This window comes from Temnothorax curvispinosus, unplaced genomic scaffold (genome assembly GCF_003070985.1).
Source record: "Temnothorax curvispinosus isolate PA1 unplaced genomic scaffold, ASM307098v1 QBEX01007418.1, whole genome shotgun sequence".
NCBI classification, from domain to species: domain Eukaryota; kingdom Metazoa; phylum Arthropoda; class Insecta; order Hymenoptera; family Formicidae; genus Temnothorax; species Temnothorax curvispinosus.
In genome coordinates, this window is record NW_020217198.1 from 3,011 (window position 1) to 12,616 (window position 9,606).

At 41.2% G+C, this 9,606-nt stretch overlaps 1 protein-coding gene across 1 annotated transcript; it reads right to left on the reverse strand.

Annotated features, from left to right (window-relative positions):
* Positions 1 to 2,734: 2,734 nt before the first annotated feature.
* On the reverse strand, positions 2,735 to 3,076 carry LOC112457031. Its single transcript, XM_025019902.1, has one exon. It carries the CDS (start codon positions 3,074 to 3,076, stop codon positions 2,735 to 2,737), a length of 342 nt encoding a protein of 113 aa, XP_024875670.1.
* Positions 3,077 to 9,606: the final 6,530 nt, after the last annotated feature.

The window sequence follows — 9,606 nt, forward strand, 5'->3', positions numbered from 1 at the left end:
TGATTCTTTTTGTATGTCACCGATAACATCTATACACCTGTGTCTGATAAACAAAAAAAATAACATTAATCGCGTCCGTCTGTTTGCGAGTGAAAAAAAAAATGATTGTACTTACATTTTTTTAAATACGTCATCTTTGTAGTCCATGTTATAATTTAATTTGATACATTTTGGTGAATTTTTGCGCATGTGTTTCACCACCGCGTTTAGTTTCGTGGCGTTTTCCGTCAATGATGTTGTCCTAGCAACAAGATTTTGTACGTCAGTATTTAACATCTCGCAGGCTGTCACTAATAGCTTTAGTTCCTCCATTGCAAACAACTTTAACGGTAGCTCACAAATTGGGACCCCTTATATACTCATTAAAGAGATATAATTTTTACGTTAAAAGTGTGAAAACAGATTTATCTCTTCGAACGTAAGTTCCTGTTTTTCCTACATTATCACATGAAATTTTAATATATAAAGATAAAGCATCAAATTTCACATATAATTATATATTTATATAGAAAACCCTTTTCACCCGCGTCGTGATATCAATCTCCAAAAATTTCGAAAAAACTTAAGCAGTAGTATTTTTATTTCCAAAAAATTATTACTCAAGTGATACACATCACAAAATTACGTTACTTTATCAAAAAATGAGTTGCGCTTCAAGTGATCTATTATTACAATTACAAAAAAGAAAAGATATCTCTTTTTAAATTACAGCGCCAATTACAGAGAACATACACTGAGAAAAAAAATTTGTCAATCCCAAGAAATATTTAGTCCGATACGTTCAACTAAACATTTTAGTTAGTTAACTGAACATTAGTTGAATTAATTAATTCTTGATTAAAGAAACGATATAAATTGTTGAAACAACTAATATTTAGTTAACTAACTAAAATGTTTAGTTGAACGTATCGAACTAAATATTTCTTGGGATTAACAATTTTTTTTTTCAGTGTATTTTTCGAGATACAAAGATTACGTCTACCACTTGTTACTTAGGTTTTTTCGAGGTATAATATTACTACTGCTTTTCTTCGATTAGAATAAAAAATTGAATCATGAAAAATTACACAGTACAAAATACAAATATTTTATTAAAATATTTAAACCCAACAAGGGAATACAAGGTATTTAAATACAAAGTTTATATATGTATTTTAAAAGATTTAATCGCATCGCAAAGAATTACAGAGGTAACAGTACAAAAAATAAAAATATTTTATTAAAATACATAAATTTTTCTTGTCAAAAAACTTCCACAATCCACATATATGTTAAATGTGATATCTTTGTCAAGAACATTTATGATGAGATTACCTCATCGGGCAATAGCATCAAATATGATTTTTTTTTTCAAGAACATGTTGCGACGTGTCTCGCGATGATTTCATCGAACACGTGCAAAACTGCAAATTTTGCAATTTTGCATAAGTCGATGGAGCGTTATTGTTTACAAGAATATGTCGCGACGTGTCTCGCGATGATTTCATCGAACACGTGCAAAACTGCAAATTTTGCAAATAGCGCCGATGTATGGCTGCTGCAATTATACAGATCAAATCACCGAAAGTCAATGGCACGATATCGTTTACAAGAACATACGTGTCTCGCAATGATTTCATCGAACACGTGCAAAACTGCAAATTTTGCAAATAGCGCCGATGTACGGATGCTGAGATCACGGTGAAATTAGATATGATAAAAAAGCAAACGATGCATCATTAGTAGGATATAAAATGACGAATCCGGAAGATACGCTCAGTAGTCGAGAATTGGAAGTTGTGAGTACAACAAATTGTGTTAGAAAAAAGATCATGTAATAACATGTGTTTTGTAGAAATACCGCGAGAAATTAAATTGAAGAGAGCAGTGATAAACGTGCAATCAATGGACAATGCTTGTTTTGCATGGTCAGTGGTGGCTGCTCTGCATCCAGCCGAGAGACATGCAGAACGAGAATCGTCGTATCCACATTACACGTCGGTGCTAAATGTTACAAACATCAAGTTTCCAATGACGTCGGATCAAATTAAAAGTTTTGAAAATCACAACAACATTTCTATCAACGTGTTTAGCATCGAGAAAAAAAACAAGGAACTTGCAATTCTACCAATACGGCTCGCCGACCGAAAGATGGACAGGCATGTAAATCTGCTGTACGTGCATGATGACAACGTGGGACATTTTGCATGGATTAAGAACCTATCCCGCCTCGTGAGCTCGCAAATCAACCGACACCATGGTCGGAAATACTTTTGTGATCGGCGAGTATACATCCTAATAAATAATAAAATAATTTTTACGTAAAAGATATAAAAAAATTTCATTATTCACAGATGTTTGCACTACTTCAGCTCCAACGAGAAATTGGAAGCCCACACCGTCGACTGTCGGGAGATGAACGACTGCGCGATCAAGTTACCGAGCGATAACGACAAGTGGTTGGCCTTTAAGAATCACAACAGGCGTGCATAAGATCCAAACAACACGAGGTGTACACCTTGCCCGAAACGAAAATAGCTCTAAGTCCGTACGACGATAAGCGATACATTATAACCCGGTTCTACCGAAACGCTGCCATGGGGCATTATAAAATACCATTGTAATTACATTTAAATATTTAGGAAAATAAATGACTCATTTGTATGTATAATATGTTTTTATATTGTAATAAATTTTTACAATACATTATTCTTGTGTATCCATGAATTGTGTGAATTATCAAATCCTAACCACTTTACATAAACCTCATCCCCCCTTTTGCGCAAAACTTTTTCAACGAGATACACGTCGGATTAGCAACGCGATGTAACTCGTATTCGTAGAAGCCGCCGGCGATGGGTTTTCCGCAGAAATCTTCCAATAGATACGTCACAGGATTAGTTTTCTGCACTTTGACGATTCTAAACACCTCCGTGGTCCAATTTGGCGTGTATCCTTTCTCGAAGATTGTCTTGAATTTACTCACGCGTACCGAGTCGCCCACTTTGAATTGCGCGGGAGCAACGATCTTTACATGGCTGTACACCGTTTTTAGGAGCTTGTCGGCGATCGCGGGGGTAACATCGATGGGTCGCATGCTAATAGTTCGATGCTTTCGCGCGTTGTAATCCGATACGAGACCCGGCAGCGAGTCGATCCATTTGTAATTTCCATTGCGCGTAAACATTTTCCACATGTCGTTCTTGAGCGTGCGATTGAATCGTTCAACGACCGATGCCTTCATTACGGAATAGGTCAAATAGTGATTAATATTATGTTTCTTCAGGAGTTTCTGCACGTTGGCGTTGTAAAATTCTTTTTCCTTGTCAGTCTGCAGATTGTTCGGACATCTTCCGCCGTCTCGAATTATTTTTGCAATCGCCATAGTAACCTCGGGTCAGCTCTTGGCCTTGAGCGGTACGGCCCATGCGTGCTTGCTCAGCACGTCGATAACAGTGAGTATGTAGTGGTAGCCTCTGTTGAATCGCGTGTATGGACGCATCTCGACCACATCTGCCTGCCACAGGTCATCGTATTCGCGCACTATGACGCGTCTTCGCGAAAAATTTCTTCTCGCAGGAGCGTGTAATTCTTCCACCAGCCACCGTTTCTCAGCTGATTGCTTCTTACTAGCCATGACGATGGCGTGCAACTGACGCAGAGATCAGATGCGCGTTCTTATCTATTTGCGATAATTCGCAATTACATCTTGAATCATCTTTTGAAGTTCGTTTAGGGTAATTTGCACGTTATTCTAAAATGCAGCCATCTTTCTCTCGATTTCATCCTGCCGATCTTTCAAAATTTGCACGCTCTGCTGCACGTAACGTTTATTGGCGGCATCGCCATCATCTATGGGCGGCACTATCCGTCGAATCTTGCGCGATTTCGCGTCAAAGTCGGTGGCGACCATGCAAAGAGCGTTATCGCGCGCGTAATTTCTGATTAATCCGCTCCATTGACAGTACGGTACCGCACCGCTTCTTCCGAGCGATATACCAAACTTGTTGATCGGCATTTTGATGTTGATTGAATGGATCGCTGTCGCGCCACTTAATTTATAATAAGTCCAGCCTCGCGAAGTTTCTCGATAATCGACAGGATCTCGTTATCGTGACCGGTGTGACCAGTTAGGCGCGAAGCTTCGAGCAATCGCAGACGATCTACAAGCTCGTTGGGATCGTCCTAATAAACATAGTCGATCTTGTTGTTGTTTAATGTCATGGCACGCAGTATACCTTTTCCAGCTTTTTTACCCGAAATCGACGATTAAATTATATGATCGATGTTGTTGCCTGTCATGGGACGCGGTATACCTTTTCCAGCTTTTTTACCCGAAATCAGCGGCCCGATTATATGTGTGTACTTGTATCCCCCGTTGCCCTTTATTTGAGCGTGAGCATCATAATTGCGTTTATGAGCACTCGTCATCAACAGAATGCTTTTGTATGTTTGCATCTCGTCCTCCGTGTAGATATCATGATCGGGATATTTCTTAAAGATTAATTCGAAAAGACCGCGTGTGCCATTGTATCGTATGTCGTCGATAATTATCTTGTCCGCATGGTTCACGTTCAAAACGTTTATTACCGAGCATCATTACTGAAATAAAATCTTTCACGATTTTCTCGCGCTCGCGAATATTCTCACTCCCGTCGATCGCAGCCATCGCGAAGAAAAAAACAAAGCAGAGTGTCGATCTCTCTCTGTAACGCTAACGTTGTTCAATCGACGCGTCAACAACAACTAACCACGTTTCGGTATCGCAAAGTCGTTAAATCCTTTTCTGTATCGACCATTCGAAATCGCGCTGTTCTTGTCTATCACCACGAATCCATACTTTTGTTGCCAACACGTATGACACAATTTACTAAAATTATCGTAAGACATATTTGTGTTTACGTGATCGTTATATATGTGTTTCAGATTGGTACCATTCTGTTTAAACATAATCAATAAATTTGCGTTGTCGCGTATAAGATGCTTCGGTATCTTTGCATACGTGTGACAAAGATAGAAGGAGTCAACGTCCGCGTGCCGGCCCATTGCAAAGTATTCTCTTATCGTATCCTGCTTGTCGCACGCCACGTCATCAAAGATAAAAATAGAATTCGGGAGCGCCTCGCTCGGCGGAATGACGTCACTGTTATTCGAGAACGTAAAGTAGCCAATCTCTTCTATCGGTGTTAGTATATTCTCCAAATATCGAGATTTCGGTTGTTGCAACGATTTCGAGTACACATACACGTTCTCGAAACGTACACCGTGCGGACTTTCTAGCAAGTTTATCAAGACGTTTGTCTTGCCGCAATTCGACGGACCGCAGATGATACCGCGTATAGAAATCGGTAGCATACCTCCATGTTTGCGTATCCCTTTCGTTAACCGCATCTTATCGTCAAAGTTTGTCACTTGATCGTCCGCGATTGTCGTACGAACCGCATTTTACCTCCCCTCCACAACGAATGAAATGCAGTATCGAGAAAGCTGGCCTATTTATAGAGGCGCGTAGAGCTAAGATGCTCAATCGTTAAAATGTTTTTGCTCGTGTCGGATAACAGCGATATTTACGATTTAACCGCCGAGCAGTTAAAGTATATACCAAAGGTCATTTTACTACAACAGTTTTATAATCACATAGATTATTTGTGGGATAAGCTTCCCGAACATATCAAGGCAGATTTGGAGGTTCAGCAATATCGGCGCTGTTTAATACATTATAATTTGCCGTGTCAGCAAACGCACATCGACGGTCCGCCGCCGTTGATAAAAAACTGCGGCGAATGCCGCCGAAGATAGGTCGAAGTCTGCTGAATCGCGCGATAAACGCGCTTTCGATCAAATTACATATTCCCGGCTATCAATTTTGCGGTCCGGGAACTCGTTTAAAAACACGATTGGCAAGAGGTGATCGGGGTATTAATCCAGTGGACGCAGCGTGTCGCGAGCACGACATAGCCTACTCGCGTAGCAACGATCTCGCAGAACGACACCTGGCAGACAATATACTCGCCGCGAAAGCGTGGAAACGTGTCACCGCGAACGATTCGACTCTCGGAGAGAACTGCGGCTACAGCCGTTTGGGCGGCCATGAAGGCTAAAACGAAACTCGGTATGGGTTTGAAAACGAAGAAAAAGAAGAAGACCAAGCGAATACTTCCGGTAGCTAAACGCGGCGGTACTCTACCATCCTGCCGTTATTAGGGGTTTCGGCTCGTTGGTCGGCGGAGCGGTGGGAGTCGCAAAGGCCGTGAATGATAACAAAGCCGCGCGACGTCAGCTGGAAGAGATGCAACGTCACAATCGTGCCATGGAAGGTCACGGACTTTATCTCGCTCCGTACAAACGCGGACGGAGAGTCTCGAGAAAAAAAAACGTCGAAAAGACGCTAAAAATCCCCAGGGGTGTAACTACCAATGTACAACTGCAACAATTGGCAAAACGTATGCGCATTCCATATTTTAGAGGTATTTCATGCGCGATTCGTTACCGATCGGCGGTATACGTCGAAACGAGAGCGGTATCATGAATTTGGATAATACTGAGGGACTGGGTACTCACTGGGTGGCGTACGCAAAGAGGGGAGATCGTGCCATATATTTCGACAATTTTGGCAATCTTCGACCACCGAGAGAATTGGCGCAGTATCTAAAGAACAATATAATAGAGTACAATCGCACGCTTTATCAGCGATACGATCAGAGCAGTTACGGACAACTGTGTCTGCGTTTTCTACAGTCGGTTGACAATCAATTTAAAGACCGGCGTTACGCTGTTTAATCTCAGTATTCATTCAAACATGTCACTGACATTTACGCTCACCGGCAAGAGCAGCATCCTCGCGGTAAGTTACTTTCCCGCCGTGGATTTGAGCGATGGCAATTACGAGCTCGGTCTAACAGATTTTAAAACCTATCACACGATATCAAATGTAAATTCGTCGAACAATAAATTCTACTATGACGACGACGACAAGAAGATTACCATTGCCGAAGGATCGTACGAACTGCGTGATATAGACATGTATCTAAAACGCGCTCTTTTATGGGACCAATCCAATAATGTATCGACAAACGAAGATGAACCACACCCATTGATTATTATTCGTGCTAATAACAATACGATGAAGAGCGAAACTAAATGCGCTTATCGGATAAATTTCACCAAATCGAACAACATTGGATCGCTGCTGGGATTTTCAGCGAATCGCGTGCTGGAGTCGCGATAATGGCACGAATCGGATGTTCCGCTAAATATCATCAACGTAAACATCATTCGCATAGAGTGTAACGTGACAGCGGGTGCGTGCAGCAACAAGTACGTACACACGATACACGAGTTTTCACCGAGCGTGCCTCTAGGATATAAGATATCGGAAACGCCGGCACAGATCATTTACCTTCCGATCATCGTACGGAGCATTTCGGACTTGACGCTTCGCGTCGTGGATCAGAACGGTCGATTGATTGATTTTCGCGGAGAAGAAATCACCATTAGACTGCATGTACGAAGACGACAGCGATATCGTGAGATGCTCGTACTGAACGAAGCTGAGCAGGTGCGACAGACGAGAAAGAAAAAGACAATCCGATCGCCAAAGAAGAAACTCACTGCGTCGAACATTGAATTTTTGAAATCATTGGGTTTTGTCGTACAAAATGACTAATATCTTATACATTGGAGGTGAACCAATCTTTGACGACAGCGTCATCAAGATTGAGACACACACGTACAATCCGTACGCCAACACAACGTTTGGACATAACGATGAGATAAGAATACCCATACAACAGCAAGATTTATACACGTTGCCGTGTGAAAGCTTTCTCTACATTGAAGGACGATTGGTAATAAAGAGAAGGAATGATGAGTCTCAGGCAACGCTTGTAAATAATTGTGCAGCGTTCATGTTTGATGAGATTCGATACGAGCTCAACGGTGTGGAGATTGATCGCAACAGAAACGTTGGCATAACCAGTACCATCAAGAACTACGTATCGCTATCGTATAATGATTCTCAACTCATGCGGAATGCTGGCTGGGACGTTACATCGAGCATACCGGAAGGATACTTCAACTTTTGCGTACCGCTCAAGTTGTTGCTGGGCTTTTGCGAGGATTACAAACGCGTGGTTGTTAACGCTCGTCACGAATTAATTTTGATACGAGCGCGTAGCGATAACAATTGCATTGTAGGAGATCCGGCGACGGAGCCGGAAATCGAATTGTTTAAAATACAGTGGTGAATACCTCACGTTACGTTAAACGAGGTTAATAAGCTATCCATGCTACGGGCCTTGGAAAGCGTGCGATATCTTAGTGTCAGTTTTCGTTCGTGGGATCTGTACGAGTACCCCATGTTGCAGAGCACGACCAAGCATTCGTGGGCCGTCAAAACGGCGACTCAGCTAGAGAAGCCGCGGTACGTTATCTTTGCGCTGCAGACAGGCCGCAAGAATATCATGTCTTAAAATGTTAGCGTATTCGATGCCTGTAACTTGACCAACGTGAAACTTTATCTAAACTCAGAATTTTATTCGTACGACGACATGAATCTGGATTTTGGCAAAAATCGATACGCCGTCCTTTTCGATATGTATGCGCGTTTTCGTAAAACTTATTACGGATACGATTCCTTCGATACGCTTTATAGCTTGTATACATTCCTGATAGAAAGACCTTTTGTTGTCATTGATTGCGACAAAACGAATCTGTCAAGAGCGCCACCGTGGATGTGCGAATAGAATTTAATTGTAAAGAAAATTTACCTGCAAATACTACCGCCTATTGTCTCTTCTTGCATGATCGCGTAATCGAATACTGTCCGTTGTCGAACGTAGTGCACAAACTCATGTAAATTGCAATATCAGCAGATATTGCAATATAAGCAGATATTACAATATAAGAGACACTGATGTACCGCGATAAGATACAGATTGCTCTATCGTTTCGCCATGATCGTACCGACGTTTGTCGATCTGCAAGGATTCACCGCCGGGATGAAATTTGTCGTGAGAGGTGGCGGTTCTGAGAAACGGGACCGTTTTGGTGCATTACATTTTTACATGTCCTATGCCATGGAGTCTCCTCATGAAATCCGACAAATCATGCGCTTTCTGGTTGATTGCAAATCACCATGGACTACGATGGGAGGACGGAAACGTGCCCTACAGCATGGCAAAACATCTAATTACATCGGCCGTACTTGGAAAGGGTGACGAGACGTCGACTCTTGTGTACGTCAAGGGATGTCAGAAACGAGAATGGCTGATGGATCTGCTTGAGAATAAAGCGAGAAAACATCTTAAAATTGAGACTTTGGATGCAAATTACGAAGATATCGAATCTTTAAATAATCTAGATGTTACTAATACTGTAAGATGCGAAAAACATGTTAAGAATTGCGCATTACAAAATGTATTAAAAATATTTAACTGGTGGTCGCGACACCAGAAAAATTATGATTTTTTGAAATAAATTATATATGTATATATAAATGATTTATTTCCTTTTCCCACATACTTTGTAGTATAATATAGATGTTTTAGCTGTTTTTAGCTGTTTTTTAGTTGTTTGATAGCTGTTTAAAAGCTGTTTTTAGTTGTTTAAAAAAAGTTTGATAGCGGT

Excerpts from the sequence above, each read along its gene's own strand:
- LOC112457031 (XM_025019902.1), bottom strand. The coding sequence starts at position 3,076 with ATGCGACCCATCGATGTTACCCCCGCGATCGCCGACAAGCTCCTAAAA.